The 22334-nt window shown below is 33.6% G+C and overlaps 1 protein-coding gene across 2 annotated transcripts; it reads right to left on the reverse strand.

Moving 5' to 3' along the window:
• Positions 1-699: 699 nt before the first annotated feature.
• LOC105228668 (proton-associated sugar transporter A) lies at positions 700-20697 on the reverse strand. 2 transcript variants are annotated; one of them, XM_049452102.1, is made up of 8 exons: positions 20178-20697; positions 19616-19838; positions 2256-3068; positions 1973-2175; positions 1548-1895; positions 1358-1488; positions 1114-1288; positions 700-1045 (listed from the first exon to the last, which is right to left on the reverse strand). In XM_049452102.1, the coding sequence occupies exons 3-8, from the start codon at positions 3019-3021 to the stop codon at positions 824-826; spliced, it is 1845 nt and encodes a 614-aa protein (XP_049308059.1). In that variant the 5' UTR covers positions 3022-3068; positions 19616-19838; positions 20178-20697; the 3' UTR covers positions 700-823. The 2 variants fall into 2 exon arrangements, with proteins under 2 accessions (XP_049308059.1, XP_011206875.2); XM_011208573.4 differs by having other exon boundaries at positions 19616-20697.
• Between the last annotated feature and the right edge of the window lie 1637 nt (positions 20698-22334).

Here is a 22334-nt window from a genome sequence, read left to right on the forward strand (position 1 = left end):
TGTAAGGGAGGGGTCGCTAGATGGGTTCTGCTCGTCTATTGCGGCGATTAATTTCGATGTGTCTAATTTCGAAATGTTCCACTTTCGTGTTCCACTATTTTTCCTGAGCTGGTAAGCGCTTCTTCCAGTGTCCATCATGAAAGAGTTGTAGTGATGATCGCTGCAGTATAGTCCTCCAGGACTTTCCAATTATTTGTTGAGCCTACCATGCGTTCTGTTTATAGGGTAATGTCTGGTCTGGTTTCCTCGCATCCCGGTCTTCTGAACGTGGTTACATTTTCCGTATTGAGCACTATTATACTATACTATACTATACCTAGCCGCGCAGCCATTTCTAGAATTCGCTTTCCTCTCGAGTCAGTGTTTGGCATACCCCACTCTACGGCTCTGGAATTTAGGTCTCCGGCGATAATCAATTGACCTTCTATAGTCATGGCTGTGTCCTCTATATTGTCGATCTTTTTATGGAATTCCTGTATACTATCGCTTGGCGTCAAGTATCAGCTAATTACTGTAAAAAGATCGCACTTGGCCCAGACGAAACCGTTGCCGTTCCCATTGCTTACAGTGGTGGCGTTACTCCCTGGTGGTAACCATATAGCGGCGGTTGAGCTGCTATCTTCTAGCCATGCTGAAATAACCTTTTTTAACTTTAAAGAACTATTTATTTTTTAAAGTACATACATTAAAAAATTAAAATACTTTAAATCTTTCAAATTTATTTAATTCGCATAAATTTACAAGAAAATATTTTTAAGCCTAATAATTTCATGGGATATGAGTCATTTTTGGTATTTAATCTGTGAAATAATGATATGGAACCTTAAACGTACAAAACAAACGTGGCTGATATTGCTGCGAAAAATGCTAAAAACGTAGACGCATATAATATGGCACACGTTGTCTGCATCCAGGAAATCAATGGACCTATGGACAGAGAGATTACCAGTTGCGCTATAAATACCATACTACTTATGATGGCCACGTCGGTGCCCAAACCACGCGCCTGTTTTAGCGGAACCGACTCACCATTATGCATGCGGAACTACAAATGGCAAAAAAAATATAAATAGACTAAAATTTAGTTATGAGCAGCAGTGGTAAAGTACTTACACAATCTTTGGCATGATAATTGGCCACCAAAATGTATGGAATTGTGAAAATAGTGCCATATAATATGCCGGCCGAAGTACTGAATACGATTACACCCCACTTGGTTGGCCAAATGGCCAATATCAACATACCGACGCCATAATACACAATACCAGTAATATAGACAACCTTGGTGCTGAAATGACAAAGAAGCGGAATAATGTGACACTGTTTACAGCAGTTGTTATAATCATACATGACTTACCCTAACAGTTTCCTCAGCTTTGTTACTGCTATTGAGTAAATGGAGCAGGATAGAGCATACACAGACATGCCCCAGCAGCCAAAACGAACACCAGCTTCATATAACTGAGCTGCTTCTGTGCCGGGCAAAGCCTAAATATGAAGGAAACTCTTGAAATATGTACGACAGATCAATTGAGACAGAAACTCACGGTTGGATCACCATTGAATACAGCTTCACCCACAAAGTCCGTGAAATACAAGCAATATGTCACATGACCCATCCAGCAAAGCAGATTCGTTAAAGCGAGTATGCGCATTGAAGTCGGCATGATAAAAATACTCTTCAGGTACTTCGCCAAAGTTATGGGCTTATCCACACATTCATCTAATTCAATAGCCATAGTGCTATTGTTATTTGTGTTATTTGATTGAGATGGCTCGTTTGATTTATCTGTAATTTCCTTAGATGGTGAAATGCCGTTCTGATAGCTCCCCATTGGAGTCATTGTGTTGTAATTCTTTTGAGCTGTAGCATTTTGTAACTCCAGCACATCAGTCTAAATCGGAAAAGCTCATAATTAATGTAAAGGCATAAACAACAACTGCCTGAATACTAGGTACGTCAAACTAATACCTCTTTGATGTAGTAGATGGCATTGTTCTTTTTACTGATTTCCTTCTTAATAGCTGACGCTGAAAGAGGTCTCAACATTTCGTCACGCTCAATCAGGTTTAGCGGAATTTCGCGGAACGTTGTAATGGTGACAAAGTAGCAAATTATGAATATAACGGTAACCATTCCGAAAACTGTAGGAATATTACCGCCAAGTGCTGCACCTACAACCATTAATACGAGCGTACATACATATATATCATACTAACATACAAGTGGTATAAGAAAATTTAATTGTACAAACCAAATTTAGTTTTCTCCCAATTGATACCTCCAATAGCGTAGCCAATTGTACCACCGAATCCTGCCAGCAGTGAGAAGGTGGTGAGCCCACGAGCTTGATCCTCGGGTATACACACGTCCAGCATGTACGTACGAGCCGGTGTTTGACACGTGTCAGCATCCAAATCCAACATCACCATACCCAAAATTGTCAATATTGCGGCAAATTTGAAATTGGACGGTAATGGGCCCTCTGCACTGTCCACTTCACTTGATATCAAGGCAGCCGCTAATCCCTCATTCATAGCACTCAAATTGCTCGTTGTTGTTACATTATAGCCGATATCACCCAATAATATCCCAAGATCCTTTCCCCATGGTACCAATATCAAACCAAGTAATATACCCACCGACAGGAAAGTAATAATCGGTCGACGTCTTCCCCAATTAAGTGTACAACGATCACTTAGCGAACCTAATAGCGGTGAGATAAAGAAACCGATTATCGGAGAAACACCCCAAGCCATAGTCATGAGTTTATGGTCAATGCCAATCTGTAACAATATCGGTGAAACGAAAGACGTTTCTGCAGCATAGGCGAACTCAATGGCCATCGCAATGACGGAGAGTCGGAACATTTCGAAACGTGTCTTGCGACGAAAGACATGGGAGTAGTCGTATTTCTGATTACGTGCATGATTCTCGCGTGTTTTCAGCATATACTTTATCATAGGATTCTTCGTCGACGACATACTGTGCTCGTTGGAGCCGGCAGCAACACCAACCATTTTTGGAGTTTATTTGTGCTGTCTTTGGGTTGAGTTTAAAATCCGACCTGGAAATGAAAATTTACAAAGGTTTTTATTATAACTATAAAAACAAAGAATTATTAAATTTAGACATTGCTTAGCTAACATATAAGTCTTTATTTAAATTGATTTTAATGAGTCAAATATGTTATATTATCTTTAATTGAAAGCCGGCTGTTTAGTTCATAAAATTAGCTTGGCTCTCTTGTGTCTTAATTATCACCACGAACAAGAAAACCTTTTGGGAGAAATGAATTCCAGTCGAAGCGGGCAATTTAACAGTATAGGTATACGAGTACATAAGTACATATGTATGCGGAAAATGACTCAGTACGATTTTTTTCAAAATTTAATCTATGTACATACTTGTACATATATTAAGAGTATTATTCGCGCAAAAGTAAGCGAATGCACGAGTATCATATTCTAAGCGTACTATTTGAATCCAAAAGCACCAGAAATTGGTATATATGTACATATGCAGTATATATATTTATAAGAGGATTGTCCGTATGTAAGAAAAGATCTTAAAAGAGATATACAAAACCTAAAACTCTGACTGATTGGATTGAAGAGGGTTGTCATATGTCGCAAATGCTAAAGTTTACAATTCTATACTTTATGGTATTACTAATTGAAGTAGTGATATTAAAAAATTCTTTTAAAAAAAGTTACACCGTAATTTATAGATATTTAGTTCAATTTACACTAGTTTGTATTCATTTTGCAACAGTGATATGTTAGAGGCTGTTTCTTTCTAATTTTTCGTTGCTAAACCTTAGCTGATAGTAAAAATTTTCAAACACGTAGAATTTTTTGTGTTGTGGTCAAGTGGTCTCAAACCACCATTTACTAAAATGACTAAAATAGCTATATGTGATGAAAACATTTTGAACTCAAATTCGTAATCAGGTCACCTCAAATACCCCAGAGATCTCTTAGCACATCAGTCGGAAATTTCTCCTTGAGATTTGTTGAGTAGTGTTACACTTTTGAAGTAAAAGCTGTATGAGATAACAGAACACCGAAAAATGAAATCAATTGGATGATCTAAAGAAACACCAAGCGCAAGGACACATAACAAAATAGTACTTTAGAACTAAAAAATTTTAAAAACCATTTTTTTAAATACATATATCACTTTAGAATACACTTAGAAAAGAAATTTCACTGTCATCACTATCTTACCTAACCAGAAAACTACTACTTTTGTATTAAAGTTTTGCTTTGGTGTGCGTATGAGGTGTGGCTCTTTTGTAAAGAGTGTGCGTTATCTACATATACTCGTAAACCTATGTGCGTATAAGTATTCCAATATAACACGGCGGATCATAAAGTCATTATAAACGCGATTCGAGAAATAAGTCTTAAAATTATTCTCCACCAGATCTACTTAATCTAATATTTTGAACCTGTCATTTAAATAAGAACTCAATTTTATAATTGCCACTTGCAAATGTTGTTTATTAATTTTAAAAGTTTGGTAAATTTTATTTTTATTATCAAAAAAATCAAACCGATTTGTTTCACACTTATTCCCAGACTCTTTTGTTAGCTCAATAAATTTCAACACTTATACAGGGTGGTGCACGAATCGTGCTACAAAGACAAATCGTAATAACTTTGCTAGTTATTTTTAGGTTATAATTAAATTTTTTGTTTAAGAATTCTTGGGATACAGAAAAGAAGGTTTGGATAGTGCAGCTTCACCATGCTTTGCAGAGCGTCAATTCGGTCCAAAAGAAATTCAGACGGACCATTATGAGGTTGATAATGTTTGCGGCATCTGGAGATATCGCAAGAAGGCCGTAACATCGAGATCCGTATGTTCGTTTTCAAAAAATATTCGCGGCTGTTGCACCGTCAATTCTGGCAAATCAAAGAGTCCAACTTGGAGTTAGCAGACGGTCATTACAAGGGACAATTCATAATGACTTATCCCCGTTTTCGTACAAAATTCAAATAACAAGCCAGCTAAACCCTCCAGATTTGTCTATTCGCCTTTTGCTAATAATATTATTGAAAATTGTAACTGATAAGGCCCATTTTGATCTAAATGTAAACAAGCAAAGTTGGCGTATATGGAGGGAATCAAATCCAGAAATACAATTACAACTGTGTGGCGTGCAGTTTCAAGAAGGTATATTGTCGGGCCATACTTTTTGAAGAAAACGATGTAACTGTATAAATATACAGATGTTGAATAAGTTTTTTAACCAGTTCTATATAGAGTTAGAACCAATAAATGATATGGCATAAACTTGAAAAACAATAAAATTTCATAGATACGTGTTAATAAGACGAAATAGTCTCCCACTTTTTGAAACATTGATTTGAAAATTCCTTAGGTGGTTCAGCAAACCAAAATTGAATATTGGGTATTCGAAAAAGTCTTTTCGTATTTCGTCAATTGATGTCATTGCAGTCATATCTCCACTGCTAACCAATCACATTGTGTCATACCAATATTTGACCAAAAAAATTAAATGCGGGGAAGTTGAAAAAAAAGTTACAGCTGTTCAAAAATTATTGAAAATAATGAAGAAATTCGCTATATTTTGAAATTTTTGTATAAAAAAGGGACCACCAATGAAACCAATGAAATTTGTGAAGTTTATGGAGACGTGTTAACAATGGTTCGCTCGATCCGTTCCGGAAATTTCGATGTGAAAGATGCACCTCCCTCTAGTCGACCTATCGTTGAAAAAGTCGATGAAATTATGGAAAAGATTGACCAGGACCATCACATAAACAGCCATGACATCACTAAGGAACTTAAAATTCATCATCAAATGGTTCGAAAAAGACTGGCTGCAAAAAGAAGCTTGACGTTTGGGTATCACATGAATTGTCTGTGAACAATTTAATAAAAAAAAAAAAACGAATTAACATCTACGATTCTTTTTACTGTCAACAACTGATGAGATTGAAGAGAGCAATCGAAAAACCGCCAGAACTGATCAACAGAAAGGGCTTTGCCTTCCATCAGAACAACGCTAGATCACACAAATCTTTGATGAATCGGCAAAAACTGGGAGAGCTTGGCTAGGGTTTTGATGCATCCATCATATAGCCCTGTTTCGGTCAATGCAGAACTCCCTTAATGGAGTAAAGTTGGCTGCACGAGAAGCCAGTGAAAATTGGCCAAAAGTGGTCGACCAAAATGGTACATAGAAAGAAATAGCAAATAGATTACCCTTGGATAGGTTTTTATGGCAAAAAAGATATTTTTTACGAAGTTATTTCTTAGATATGGATTGAGTAATTTAATTCGCACCTTTTGCACATTATTGAGCTTACTTTTGATAATATGGGAAGTTTTATTTGTCATGTTTTTCTCAAAAATACGTTTTCAAAGTTCGTGTTCACTGTCATTTCAAAACTACTTCACCGATTCATTTCAAACTTATTTTTTACACATAAAATGCATCCCCCCATAGTTTAGTAATTTTTTTGTTTTTACATTAAGGGTGTTGTCTACCCATACGAGTAAAATTTTTTTGTGGAAAACAGCAGTTTTCACTTTAAATGACCGCCGACATTTTTTAAATGAAAAAATATTATCAGAAAACAATGGGGGAAAGATTTGGTTATAATTTGACTAATTTTTCTTGGATGAATAAAATTACTCAATCCATATTTATGAAATAATTTCGCAAAAAAAAACTTTTTTTTACCTTAAAACCCTTACCAAAAAAATTTTCATTTGGCGTACACAAAAATTGTTTTTGGAAAAATTGGAAACATTGACAGTCATTTTACTGTTCATTTTTTCGGTGGTGACAGAAAAAATAAAAACAGTGACTTTCAGTTGTCAGGCAAACTGCTCGTCACGACTGACCTAAAAATGTGAGTGCATTTGTGAACCCACAAGTAGTTTCTTGCAGTCATATTATATTACATTCACACATGTACATATGTGCATAAGTATGTCGATTGATCTCTATCACGATATGTGGCACAGTAAAAGTTATTCACAATTGGTTTGCTCACTTCTAGTGCCATAGCAAATAAATCAGCAACATTCAGCATATTTGTAGACATGTATGCTCTAGTTGTTGATTCCCATTGATATGTGTTGCTATTTGGTTCAAGTTCGATGACATGCTAACCAAGAGAACTTGATCAGTTATTCATTAGAACTGTTGATTGATTACAATGTATACTCTTATATTGTATACTAGAGGACCCGCCCAAGTTTTACTGTGGCTGTTACATAGGTAGTACTACTAATACCATCTATATGATTTCTATTAGTTAGATTATAAATATTATTTAAGGAATAATCGCATTTTTGTTGAAGCAACTTGTGTTAGTTTACAAAAAAATGAATCATAAAGAATTTCGTGCGTTAAGAAAGAATTGGTTTTTGGGGTAAAAATACTATTGAATTTGGGCTGTGAATCAGTGAAATCAATCGAGTCCAATCGACTGTCAGCCTAGTGGACTGCATTTGTATTAAGAAACGGTTCTCAAGCGTGGAAAGACAAAAACATCGGCTTGCAAGGTTATGGCATCAGTCTTTTGGGATGTCCGTGGTATATTATTCATCGAATTATAAATGAGCCAGTTTTAATTCATTGCATTGTGTATTTGATTGCAGTTATATTCTACCATTCCTAATATTTAGCAATTTAATAATTTTTCAGGAAGGATCAGTTTGAAATTGTACGCATACATATATGTATTCAGCGTTCCCGTTTAAATATTGCATTGCTCTGTGCAATGCTTCGAAAAGATTTCTGTATATCTCAAATTTTAATAGACCTTTTTATCAACACTTCAGTTATGCCATTAGTTTTTTTATGCCAGACCTTTTGCAATTGTAAATTCCCTGTCCAGATACCCCCTCCAATAGTTAGCAGGTATGAAAAAAATGTTATAGCTGCCCATAGATGTATTGAATGACCCAATTTATTACTTAAGAACGAACAACTCTGTCCACAATATGAAAACTTGATCTACAGATGTCGCCTTCTACTTTGGCATCGTTTTGTTTAATGCACGTTTACGCCAATTTAAGGTTTGAATATTGGATACTGCGATGGTAGCGCCATCCATCGGTCAAACATTTAATATTAGCAATTAATTACAAATGAAAAATTTATGTAAAAAAACATTTTCCAGTGGACCAAATTGTAAATCTAAACCATTCTCGAATCTCCTTGAACATACATACAAAATTTCATCAAAATCGGTCCATCTGTTTAGGAGCAGTTCAAATGCAAACACACGGTCAGAAGATTTATATATATAAAGATACACTTTAATACATACATATACATATAAATATGTAGAATGAGTAAGTTTGTATATAATTTAATCAGTAATCTGTGTTTCAAATAGACATCTGATAAAACAATTAATTCCTAGATTGAAATTAAGTCGGCAACTTGAGTATTGCAGAGAAATGATTCTTAATCTAAACATATTCTCCAACTCTATATGTAAGTTGTATATATGTATGTATGTATGTAGTCCCTTTTACTATTGGTGCTTTCTCTTTATTATATTTTCATTTAGAATATTAAAAATATTCGCCACAAATCCTTCCTGATATACAATACTTACATATGCATACATACATATGTACATATATGTATGTAGAGTACATTTAATTCTGTAAATAGTCTCTAGTCACTATTTGAGACATTTGAGGTAAAGTCTCAGTTTGTGACATTTACAACACACAAACACAAGTGCTGAACACATAGAGCGCGACAGACTGCAAGCGACATCTGTAAAATATTAAAATACACACGTTCTTATGGACACAGTTATTTAGACAGCTGCACGACTACAAGACTGCAGGCCGTCAGTTGCCGGTCTCGCGAACTTGAAAATTTTCTTAAATTTGTCAACGACAGTAGAGAGGAGTGATGCCTCATTTGTAATAACAATTTATAATTTAGAAAAAAAAACTTACATATTTACTTATTGAACAAAATATTAAAGTTTCATTGAAGTGAAAGGTACTAGTATGCCGACAACGAAATTGTGTACATGCAAAATGGACTCTGTGTTGTCTTGTGTCAGGCCGGCCATTGTAATATCGCTGCCTTCTTACAAATGCTCATGTAGAAGGATTCACGACGTCATTTACAATTTACTGTCGTGCTGCCATGTCGTTTCGCGCTCTACTTAAAGCGCAATAAATCAATAACAAAATGAGCCACTGACATTAAAGTTTAACACCGAAATAAGATGAGAGAGCCTTATGGAATCCAGCATGAAAATTGGACGATGGGCGTGGTACCGCCCACTTTTTGGTGAAATTCCATATCTCGAGACCCGACCAAACTGCCCACACCTACTTCCCATATATGTACATAGCACAATTTTAAATTTCACTTGATTCGTTCAGTTTCCAGTACACAACTAACTTTGCACGTATAATATCTTTAATGTATGCCACCTTAATTCCAATAAAAACTGTTCCAGCCCCTAGCTACCAAATATTTAGAAACCGGTATCTATAGTTGATTTTTGATCGACATGAATTAAGGGATAAGCCTTCTCTTATAATGACATGTATGTACATTAGGCTGTTCTTACTTTGTATGGGAAAATTCTTTTATTCGAAATTTTTGTCACGAAAGCTGAAAATAGTTGAGACTTGATAAGAAAATGAATCTACGAAAATTTCACGCTTCTCGGACCACGCCTTATAGTGCCGATAGAAAATTGTATTATTAATTGCACGTCAGTCATACCCCAATGGTACATTCGCTGAATTATGTATGATACATTACACAAAATTATAATTATTTACAACTTTTAAAAGTTTGTTTTGAACAATTCGGATACATTTCCCTATGTTCCTGTATGCATTGCAAAATATAACCCCAATCACTTTCATTTTTGGTTAGCAATCCATGGTAATCTTGCATTAGCTTTACGGCTCTTTCTGCAGTGTCGTTAACTACTTTTAGAGAGTTTATTATTTTTTTGCCATCCATATATGAAGCCTGCGTCTGCCATGTTTCTGGGTTGAAATCCAAGAAGCTGGTATCTATCTGCAGCCTTGAAAACAATTTGAGACTTAGCTACCAAATATTTAGAAACCGGTATCTATAGTTGATTTTTGATCGACATGAATTAAGGGATAAGCCTTCTCTTATAATGACATGTATGTACATATGTATACCTAACATAAAGATTTTCGAACTCCCGGGTAACTTTATTTAGCATATATCGGTCAATTTGTGTGTTATGTCAATGAAAATTAGAGAGCATGTTTAACTCATAACAGTGTATGCTTGTGGCGAAAATAGATTAAATTGGGCGAAAACTTGACCCAGTCCTCATATAACTATGATAACATAAGCATTTTCGAACATCCGATTGTCTTTATTCCGTATATATTGGTAATTATTTGTGAGGTACCTCAATGAAACCCAAAGAAAATTTTTTTAGTATGTGGCATGATAGTAGGATAGATAAAATCGGGCCGATACTACCCCAACTTCCACACACCATATATGTATGTATAGTGATTTTCGTTTTCCTAAGAACCAATAAAGTTTACATACACCTAGTTCTATTAAATTACGACACGTTTATTTGTTATAAAATTAATAAATTTTTAGTTTTCTTCTATCCATTTCAAATTATGTATATTTAACATTAAACATAGTATATCAAATATTTTTTGGTTTACACAAATAAAAAAAAAATTATGCTAAAGCTTAAAAAGCGCCTAATTCATATCAAAAAAGTTTACATACACCAATGATTATTTATATAATTCAAAAGTAATTACAATAGTTTTAGCGGTTTTTGGTCTACATGTTGTTGGAATTATTGCCCCTAGACGTCGACTCATGCTCACCACTTGATTTCTAGTATTATTTCCGGATATTTTGACCCACTAATTCGATGATCCAGTTTTTTGGATTTATTTTGATGAAATTCGATGCTTTCGAATACGGTTTCCAAAAAGTTCCAGATATTTGAGTTATTTTTAATTCCATAACAACCATTCACGTACAAGATAAGCGTGTGTTTTGGGTCGTTATCCTGGTGTAAATAAAAGTGGCTGCTATTAACAGCCGATTTAAGCACACTTAAAATTTAAATCTTTTCTTAAAATTGATTGACGTCGACGCATGCTCACCAAATTTTTTCCATATGAATTAAGCACATTTTCAGCTTTAGCATTAATTTTTTTATTTATGTAAACAAAATTTTTTTGATATACTGTATGTAATGTTAAATATATAGTACATATTTTGAAATTGATAGAAAAAATGTAACAGCTAATTAGGGATGTTCGTTTTAGATTGAGAAATTTTGGTTATTATTACGTACTGAATTGCAAACTGGATTCAAGTCACAAAAATTTTCTCTAATTTATAATCTCAAATTTGGAGATTTGTGACTGTAACACAGTACAGAATTCCAGTATTTTTGTAGGTAGGAAGTGATATACATATGTTTGTATATATATTAATATTTGAATAAAATTAGATTATGCCAATTCACTTTATAAATGTTAATTGGTCTTTTCACAATGCGAAACAATAATTCGTCGAGGGTTTGCTGAATACAATATGTGGATGTCAAACTCGCTGTAAAAGACTCTTATAAACGAAAACGTCAAGAAATTCAAGTGACTTAATAAACTTATGAAGTTGATCGAGATCACTGGCACACAATAGATGACGTTTTGGACATGTACACAAATCCTTAGGTTTGTGAAAGCTGAGTTAATGTACTTATATATGCTTACAAACGATAAACAACAGAAACAAAATCCCGATACGTGCCTAGAAATGTAACTGTGCATTGGCGTTGCCGTTGCCGTTTTGGTCCGGTGTTAGTTTGGTTGGTAAGCAATATTTTTTATCAGCTGTATTTAAAATGAAAGTTATTCTTAAGATTTGTTTGCTTAACAAAACATGTAGTACTTAATTGCTTGCTATTCCTACTAACTAAAATATTGTCATGAATGACAACCACGTTGGGATATTTCCTCATTGCTTCAACTCCAAACACCAAATGAATTAAAAACAGGCTTAATGCAAAATTAAATACTCTTGTATTTAAATGATAAAGATGATAAAGAAATTGGTAGTTTTGCGAATTTTTGGTAGACATTTTTGTACCCAAGGATTTTCTCAAGTGGCAACGCTGTGGATATCAATCGAACGAACGAACAGTCTGCAGACGATCAATCGATTCCAAGGCGTTGCGAAAAAAGTATCAACTTAGGCGATTGTGTACTCAATGAACATTCAAATGCATAGTACTCACTGTTTTGACCTCAATTTGCACCTATTCAAATTTATTCATATGTAAGTACTCTTTAATCTTTGTTCATATATACATTCATTTACATGTAAAATACTGGAGTGTTTTTATGTACCTGTGGGTGTGAAGTAACTCCGAGTCTTTATACATAAATCAAAATGCTTTTCAAAAACTTTATTTGCTTTGCATTTAATTAAATTCATATAAACATAGTAAATAATAGATGAAATAAATCGGCAAACAATTCGCAAAAATCATTTACAGACATACAAACTTGTACTTCAATATAATGTAATTATTATTGTCTTATCAGTGAATTAAGCAAAGAATAAAGAGGTTTGCAAAAGCATTCATTAATATAGGAGCAACAACAAAGTGGAGAAGTTGTTTATGTTATGTTTATATATATATGTATATACGGTGCGTTTGTACGCCTGTAGACGTGTGATGGATTTAATTGGGGTTAATAAAATAGTATACTTGTACTATTGATGATCGACAAACCGACGTTTGAAATGAAAAAGAAATATACAAGTATGTATACATACATATATTAGGGTGGGTCCAAAAAATAAGAAAATTTCATAAAAGGTTTGAATTTTCAAAAATTCATTTTTTTATGTTATTTTCTTAATATATATACATATGTACATATATATAAAAATAAATACAGAAAATTTCATGTCGTTCTGGTGAATATTTTCGAAGTTAAACGCAAATTTGAAAAGGCGTTTCAGAGTGCTCGGTGCTTTAAACGTCTGAAAAGTAGGTTCTTATACGCATCAATAAAAATCAATTCAAGTAAGAGAAAAAATCGATTTTTTTGATCCACCTCACAACTTCCATCGTGGTCTAACTCTGCAACAGGTATAGTGAATTCAAGTAAGATCGTAGATTACTCCAAGACGAATTTCGTGTAGGTCGTCCAAAATCAGTTGTTGTTTCGAAAACTTTTGAGCTGTGCGAAAACTGATATTGCAATATTGTGATGTGATCTATCTTGAGATTGAGGTAACTAAAGGCATTAGTAGGACCAGCATACATTCAATAATGCATAAATATTTCATTGTAGAAAAAATGTTTTCATTTGTTTCGAAACTCGTCTATAACATTGTAACAGGTGATAAGTCGTGGATTTATGCGCACGAGAGTAAACAGGAGTCAACAAGATGATTAGAAATGGGTTTCATATAATAAGTCAATACTTGTTTGTCAACTGTCTTTCAAGAAATTAGGAAAAACAACCGTCGAAGACAGATTACTCTTCATCGCGACAATGCGAACTCGGCTGATAAAACTGCATTTTTAAGCAGTCAAAGCATCGATTTGATAAGACGTCCACCGTTAAGTCTTCCTTTTTTTCGACACCTAAAGAGGCGGTTGATGCATTCAGAACGAATGTTTCCTAGATATATCAAACAAAAGCAAGCAAAAGTGCACAGATCGTAAAGGAGAATATTTAAAAAAAAAATAAAGCAATTTTCGATGATTAATATTTGTTTTTGTTCTCTGATTCCGAATTATAAAGGATAACCCATGTATTTCATTTCCACCAGTTTATTTGACGTAATTATGACACTTATGCTTACATATCTACGTAAAGCAAAACTATTTGACCGATTGCTCTTAAATTTAGACACAAAAGCTAATACTCACTTAAACTGTAGTACAATACATAATAAAACATATCTTTAAACAGATTAGTTTACACTTGTTAACATTATTTAAAAAGTTCTTCATACATTGCATTCAACAAGAAAAAAATCGGCTTTTTCACATGAAATAGTTTGAAAGCAAGTAATAAAGGGCTCAGTTCGCGTGTAAACGAACATTTTATACTCTTGCAACTTGCATGAATCAAAACCAGGGAAATACCTTAAGATGTAATTCGTCAACCAGAGGATCGGAATCCAATCAATTTTATATACTTATACATATGTACATATACTATATATATCTTATACACTACTACTATTAACTATTATCTATGGCATGATAGTAATAATAATAGTAAAAGAATGTTCCCTAAGTTTCATTAAGATATTTCTCATACTGGGGTACAGTCAGCCGGATGTTTGAAACTCCTGATACATATGGGAACTAGGTCAAGTTTTCGCATAATTTTATATATTTTAGGCACAAAGATACACTGTTATGAGTAAAACACGCTCTCTCATTTTTATTGAGGTAACTCACCGATATATGAGGTATAAAGTTACCCAGAAATTCGAAAATCTTTATATTAGGTATATGGGGGCTCAGGGAAGTATTGACCCGATACAAACCATTTTAACACATACATATATTATTAAAAGGAAAAAATTCTCTTTGAATTTCAATTGTATATCCCATATATTGACCGATATTTTCATTCAAAAGTAAACCATAGATACTCAACCCACATATTCGGTAACTAGAAACTGGACTAGTTTTGGTTGGATTTGGACATCTTTTGGTTATAAAGTATCATACTTTAAAGGAATTATTCGTGCGAAGTTGTACCACGTTAAATTAATTGCTTCTTAATTTGTATACTGGAATATGAACGATTTCACACTGCGGCATAGCAACATGAGAAGAATGCTACGTACTAAATATAGTCGAAATCGATTGGTCGGGTCCAGAGATAAGTGATTTCACCAAAAAGTGGGCGGTGCCACACCTATCGTACAATTTTCACTCCATCTCCCATAAAGCCTTCAAATATCGTCGTTATATTGGGGTTAGCGGGGTTATCTTCCGGTTTCAACCACTGTCACACTGTCGGTAGGAGGAGTTCTTATAATATTTGTGCTAGGCAAATTTGTTTGTTGAAGCTTTAGTGGGTTGGGAAATATATACATTAAACTTATTAGAATTTCCTATTACAAATTAAAAAATAAACTTTATAGATTTTCGGTTAATGGTGTTTTTTGCAACCCCAGTCAGTCAATTATAGGCCTTAGTCGCAAAGGCTATCTTTTCTTTGTTCCCATAAAAGTCAAAGACACTTCTCTAACATTGGAATTGACTCTTTTTGGTTCAGAACGGGACGATTTGGTTACAAGGAACATTTTCCAAGCTAACCCAACTATATCCTTGAGAGCACCAAACCAAGATTCTTCACAGACGAGTTCTCGTATTGAATAACGAACACAATTAAGCATGTTTGGTCCACTAAAAGTGGTAAGCTGTTCTACCGATCAGGTTTAAGGATACTTCACAAGACAAGGATTTGGTAAACTAATCATATTCAGGGAAAATGTGGATACATAGTTCATGAGAACGATATACCGTCGTGGACTTCCACCAACATCATATACGTTTGAGGTTGGAATGCGGGATTGGCTTCTTCAAGAGACAATGACTCAAACATCGGAGTCGCTAGTATAGCAGATGGGAAGAAGAAAATATTATAGCTTTATTAGATTGGCCCTCACAGTCGTCAGATGCGAAACCGATCTGAAATGTTCGGACACTTATGAAAAAGTTGCGATCAATAAATCAATTAAACGGAATGTTAGTTTAATATAGCGAAATTTAGTCGTGAGCATGTATTCCAGTTGTAATGAAGTTATAAAAAATGGTAGCGACTGGACGCCTATTAATATATTAGCGCATTGAATAAATAAAAATAATTTTCTTAAGTCGGTTGCTTTCTTGTTAAACCAACTGTACGTACTTGAAGTAAAGATTGATCCGTAAAATTTGTGGAAACTATGGATAAATAATAAATAAATAAACACTAATGCCGAACTCAAACGAATATCAAATTAGTTTTGAGAATATTTTGCACTAGATGTAACCAACCCAGAAAGCATATTAAAAACTGCATAACATTTTTGCTAACTAATTGACTAATTTGTTGATGGGCGTGCAAATTCCTAAGCAGGCTATTGATAACTCTTTCAAGCATTACATTTTTGGTGTTCATTATATTATAAAAAGATTCTAATTTGATAATCCTCAGATCCCAGTCTCTTAAGGCATATAAAATATATGTACATATTTAGAAATGAGTTCTCGTCAAAACTTAGGTACTTTGTTTATATTTCCGCTATTTTCCCTGGATACCTAAAGGTGTTAGATCTGAGATTTTAAATAATAATAACAATTTTAAGGAATGTGGACAATTATTTTACTTAAAAAAAATGCAAAATTAAGCACAAATAGTTAATACAATTATAAATATTACTTTAAACATATTAATACACAAAAAGACAAACTTGGCGCTCACTGATAACAGTAACCGGTTTTATTTGTGTATACCTGCCGTCTATGGGTAACATACATATACAATAGTTCGTCTGTCTATATGCTTCGGTGTGGTTATCAGCAATTGGCATTAGTGTAAAACAACAGGTTATCTCGTTGCCTCAGAAATGCCGTGCAGTGCTGATTTTTATTCAGCATCTGTGTGGAAAATCCTTGAAAATGGTATAAAACAGCCGCATAAATTTTGGCAGATTCAATATCAACGACAAATTCGCATAAATTAGCAACATTAAAATATATTTTGTTTATCCACTTTCCGATAAGCAGACACTCGCTTAGTAATATTTTATACGCTCACCTTAATTTCACCATTAGCACATCCGTCCTAAGTTTTCATAGTTTGCATATTTCAATGAATTGATTGATTGATCTAAGCAATAAACATAATAAAGAAGTTCTCAAAATTACAATATTTCAATTGTAAATCTACATAGGTCGCGAATTTTCTGTTTAGGGCCGACCCGGCGAAATAGCAAGTTAGGCAATTTACTCTTTTATACCCTGAACAGATATGTATAAGCTTAGAAAGGGCTGATAATTTGGACATTTTCCTGATCAGATCGCTTGCAAACTTATATTATTATATCTTTGTTTAATCTATCAAACTGATTTATTTTATACACCTTATTACTGAGTAAAACCATTTATAAATGACTAAGGCACGATTTACCACCCCAATTAAGTATAGAGATAGCAAATATTTTGAGTTTTGCTTTTTCATTTGTACAATACTTCTAAATCAGAAAAAATTGTTTCTGTAAATTGATAAAGTTGTGCACTGTTATGGCTTATATTAAAATTAGTTTACTGTAATGACAATAAACAGAGAAGACAAATATATGCAGGAAAAGGTTAAAATATGGGCATACAAATGATCAAAATAGAAGAAGCAACAATTTACTCATGTTTAGGGTAGAGATAGAGCAGATTATAGTTTGAAGAAAACCTGTAAAGATTTAAACACACAAATTATTTATGAATGGATTTTTTTAAAGGCATATTTATGAATTTGATCCCACTTACACATACATACATATATGCACATATTGTATAACAAATTTAATTATTGGTATTCGTTTAAAAGTGAAAACTATTTTAATGATAATTGTATTTTCTTTGTAATTGTGGGAAATAAAAATTCCAAATTGTCAGTGTGGAGCACACAATGAATTGTCGCGATGTAATCGGATCTGGCTTGTTGTGTTTATCACACATTGCGGCCTTCATCAACGAATTCAGTTACACTCTCAAGAACTCTACCCCTTCAATACTCATTACTCCCTTTTGATCAATATCCAGTCTTATGGTACGATTAGAAATGGCTACACTTATTTCAACTACATATGTATCTTCGATATCAAAAAATTAAATAAATAATTTAAAATTTAAATAAACTGTATAAAAGTGATTCCCCTCGCAACATAGGAACATTTTTTAGCCAAATTGAGCTATATAAAAATAAAGGTGTATAATAATTTCCTTTTAGTTTTTGTATCAATAAACCAATGCATAACCACGTACACCTCCCAACGAATTGTAATTGATTTTCTGAAAGAACTTGAGCAAAGAGTCGGCGAAGTTATTGCTCTTATGGTAAAAGGAAAATTTCTAACTACCGCCAACCAACTTAAACTGAAATGATTTTATTTACCAAGAGGTATAAAACCCCAGGTGTTCCTTCTTTGGAGGCTACTGTTTTCGACTTGTTTCTAAGGTGAAATAACTAGGTGAGCGTTCGAAAAGCTTGAACGTGTCCATCGGCTTCTCTGGTGCATTGCGGACTACACCAACAACAGCACTTAATTCCATTTTACACATTGGACATTGTCGGCATTTGCATTGCTGCGAAGGTCGCTCTAAGGCTGAGGACACGTATTGCTGCTCTGCTGACGGAGTGATTTCGCATCGGCGACTACATTTTTTTTCCTGGTTTGTAAATTAATTTATAATTATATTCTTCTATCCTTGTCTTCCACCTTTTTAACTTGGCATTGTTATTACTTTTGCTTAAAGCAAACGTCAGTGGCACGAAAACACGCTGGAATTCTCTCCTCCTTAAAATTCCTGAAAAAGTTGCAAAACTGCGTCACAAAGGCTACTCTTTTTTTGCTCGCATATAAGTACTTATGTAGACAAGTGATATACATATGTATGCACGGATGGGTCAAAGCTGGAAGGAAGATTGGATGACGGGGTTCTCTGTAAGGAGTCTTCCATCAAGGTTAGTTTTAGGCTACGGGACCACAATTATGTTTTTCGGGCTGCTTTTAAGGTTACACTGTTACGAAGTAAAGCCTCTTTCAAAAAGGCGAGCATCCACTCCGTCAGCAGAGCAGCAATACTAGCGTAGACCTCGCTAGCTACATACATATAAAGTTGATCAAGGAGTACGAGTCAATCCTTAAGAGTTGCGGGAGTATAAAACGTTCGGTTACCGAACCGAACTTAGCTCTTCCTTACTTGTTTAGTTTTAATAATAGTGTTAAAAAAATTACCTTATTTCAATCATCCAACAATTTTATTTAAAACTCGAAAAGCTTTAACACAACAATTGGCATTTAAGCATTTCGAAACTCACACTAAAATTTAATTATAGTACAAAAGTTATATATATATATATTAATAAATATATTACGATTTTTTAACACTATCTATAAATAAATTATTATGAATTAAAAAACCCCACTGGGTTTGATAGCTATTTCCATCAGTGAAAATAACAGCAGGTATTTGAGAAATCAAAATGTATTTAACCTGAAGTCCACTGGCCTTAAATAACATGCTTGTAGGTATTCTAACTAGTGTGAAATTCGGTATAAATGCCAAGCGAAAACTAGTTACAAAATTCTCATGGTTCTCATTACTTAAATAAAATACATTATTTTTAATAGAGTACCGAAACAATTTTCAAATTTTTTGTAGCACAGTACATAACTCAAACGAAACTTGAAAAATTAATTAACCGAAGTAATACATAGTTCAAAGATCTTATGCAATAACAATTCTTACCATAGTTTAAGCAACTTATTATTTTTAACTACCAAAATGTTTCATAAAAACCACTCACCTTATTAAGATATTGGAGCAAATACAATAGAAAATAGGAGTATGTCGAATATCTACGCCAATATCACTGTACTTGTCCCGTTCAGCAACACTGACACACAAATTTTTTCAACCAACAATTAACTTATTCGATTTACCAACACTCACGAAACTTCTTTCATTAATAATCAATGAAGTCTTTTGTGTTTTAAGTGTTAATAATTTTGTCAAGTGTTGTTCGAAATCTATGGATTTGCGTTTACATAAATTATTAAACATAAAATATATTTCTAACTTTTTTAATTTCGACTTGAGATTGCAATCCTTCGCCAGTGCGATGATATCGAATTTTATATGATAACTTTTAGATGCGTCGAATAGATATTCCGGGTTTCGTTTGTTTCGATAGGGTGGCGATTGCAATGTATACGGTGACACTTTCATAACTCTGACCATACAAGGGGCGCAAACAAAAGCACTAGCACTCTCAAATATTTATTTGATCCAATATTAAACTAATAAAACGAATGGTGTTTTACGCAATTTTTAAATTTTTTATCACAATTAGACGATCTAAATTGTACCTTTTTTACTATTTTTCGTGGCTGTCCTTTCGCAAATTTGCATAATTTGTCTGCTGACGTAGGCAATGCATGAATGTAATAATAAATTTTCCGCGAATGTTTTCCACTCAGCGAAAATATTTTAACTCAATTCGGTAAAATTTTCTGCGACCTTAGCGGTTTTTTACTTGCAGAAATTTTTCTTTTAACAAAAATAGGCACTTTTACGGCGTCTTGACGTCAAATGAGTTTTCACTCTGATAGCACACAAATCAGTAGATACTTATTTGTATATATTTATAAGTATATTAGCTTGTATATTAAATACTCCGAAGGCACTACGCAAAATTAATGTAGACATTTATTTATGTATGTATGTTTATATGTTAAGTTGGTTTGTCTGGACCAGCTGACTTGCGTTTGGTGATCTTCTTGTTCGGTTTAGTGATCCACTAAAAGTCCGTTGTTGCTTCGATCTTTTATGTTGCGTTGACTACTGAACGGCTGCAAAAACTCTGCTCGACTGCCCACTCGCTCATCGTGTGGGCCGATTTATGCTTTTCTTTCTTCGGCCAGCTCAACGTGCCATTTCGCCAGTTCTCGCACTGAGATGTTTTCGAGCTCGGCGCTGGGAGATAGTCGCCTAGATAGGCGTCGGTGCTTTGAGCATACAACTAAATAATTGTAGTCGCTCACGAGTCAATTGCGGCGAATTTAGTTGGTTAATAGCACGTACTAATATTTAAACTTGCGATAATCTTCTTACCACAATTGAAATATTATCACGATATACCGATGCCAATATATAATATATCTACATACATATCGTCACCTAGAATGCAAAATAGCGTAACATCACTTTTCATAAATTTCCACGTGAAGGTAAAACGATATATAATAGAAACTACTCATATTAAAACAAAATGTGTGTTTTGGTTATATTCTGGATATATTGGACAGCGGAAGCTTAAACGTCAGTGATATATGTATACTTATGTATATGAAATATGATGTATTAAATCGTAAGCAATAAAAACCTGAATTTCGAATTTTTTGATAATACGTTGTTTTGCATTTTAAGTGACAATATATATAATCTACCTTTCAATTCAAATTGATTTTTTTTTTCGATGTTATAGTTTTTGCCTTCGCGACAAAAGTCAAATTATTTAATCAATATTGGAATCTTTGTTAGAATACATTAAAACTGATGAAGAATACGCACTTCATTTTTGGGACAACGAAATCAAAACTTACCGAATTAGTCATTAGTCATGAAAGGCAAGAGAGTTTTCAAGCGTCGAAATCTAAAATTACTTAGTTACAGAAACCCAAATTCCAACACCTAAGATTTAAAATTAACAAAGTGTTACGATGCATTTATTAAGATAAAACAATAAGTGCTTTTTATATTGAAAAGTGAATCACAAATGTGCACGAATGTGAATTAAGGGCATGATATATGAGGCGGAATGGTTAGTTTAGCCCAACATTTGGGTCAAACGAAGAAACAGCAAACTGTTTCATTCAGAAGTATTATGCCAAACACTTCTCTACAAAGATTAGGTAGATTTATAACTTTTAAAACCCTAGTACATTACTCCCATTACATAGAGAGTGGTAGACAGTTTACAGAAAGAGCACATCGTCTTTGAAATTCAATGAGAAATTATTTCCATTAAATCAAGCAACCAAATTATTTAAGACTGTCACCTTCATCAGTTGAAATATATGAATTAAAATGCTCGCTTATAATAAAATTTTTGAGCACTTTATTACAGAAGAAATATCGTTAATAGAAAACAAGAACAGAATCGGCAGCAGATGATTGATTACCTTGCGGTAATGAAGAGACATTAATTTCATATTAAAGAATATCATTAAATATCACTCGTTATGTTAAAAAAAGATATATATTTTAGTCATTTTAGTTACTGTCGTTACATAAATAAACTTAAATATCTCTCTCATTGCTAAGCCAATGAGAAATGTAATATTTTGAAAAAGTCGTGAATATCTACCTTTCTTATTGAGCATCAGTAGTTTCCTTACCAATACTATTTTCTAAAATTGTAAATAAATTAACCAATAACCGATTCCTGGAATCTCTCTATATCTCTGGGTAAAACGCAAGAAATGTAACTTAAATGTAATGAACGAAAATAAGTAGAATTGGAT

The sequence above is a fragment of the Bactrocera dorsalis genome, chromosome 3, assembly GCF_023373825.1.
Source record: "Bactrocera dorsalis isolate Fly_Bdor chromosome 3, ASM2337382v1, whole genome shotgun sequence".
NCBI classification, from domain to species: domain Eukaryota; kingdom Metazoa; phylum Arthropoda; class Insecta; order Diptera; family Tephritidae; genus Bactrocera; species Bactrocera dorsalis.

Bases quoted from the DNA above. Each gene is read 5' to 3' on its own strand.
- LOC105228668 (XM_049452102.1), bottom strand. From the start codon at position 3,021: ATGGTTGGTGTTGCTGCCGGCTCCAACGAGCACAGTATGTCGTCGACG. The intron at 1,896-1,972 runs GTATTAGTTTGA...TTTCCGATTTAG, and splicing joins CCATCTACTACATCAAAGAG to ACTGATGTGCTGGAGTTACA. The intron at 1,489-1,547 runs GTGAGTTTCTGT...CTTCATATTTAG, and splicing joins TATTCAATGGTGATCCAACC to GCTTTGCCCGGCACAGAAGC.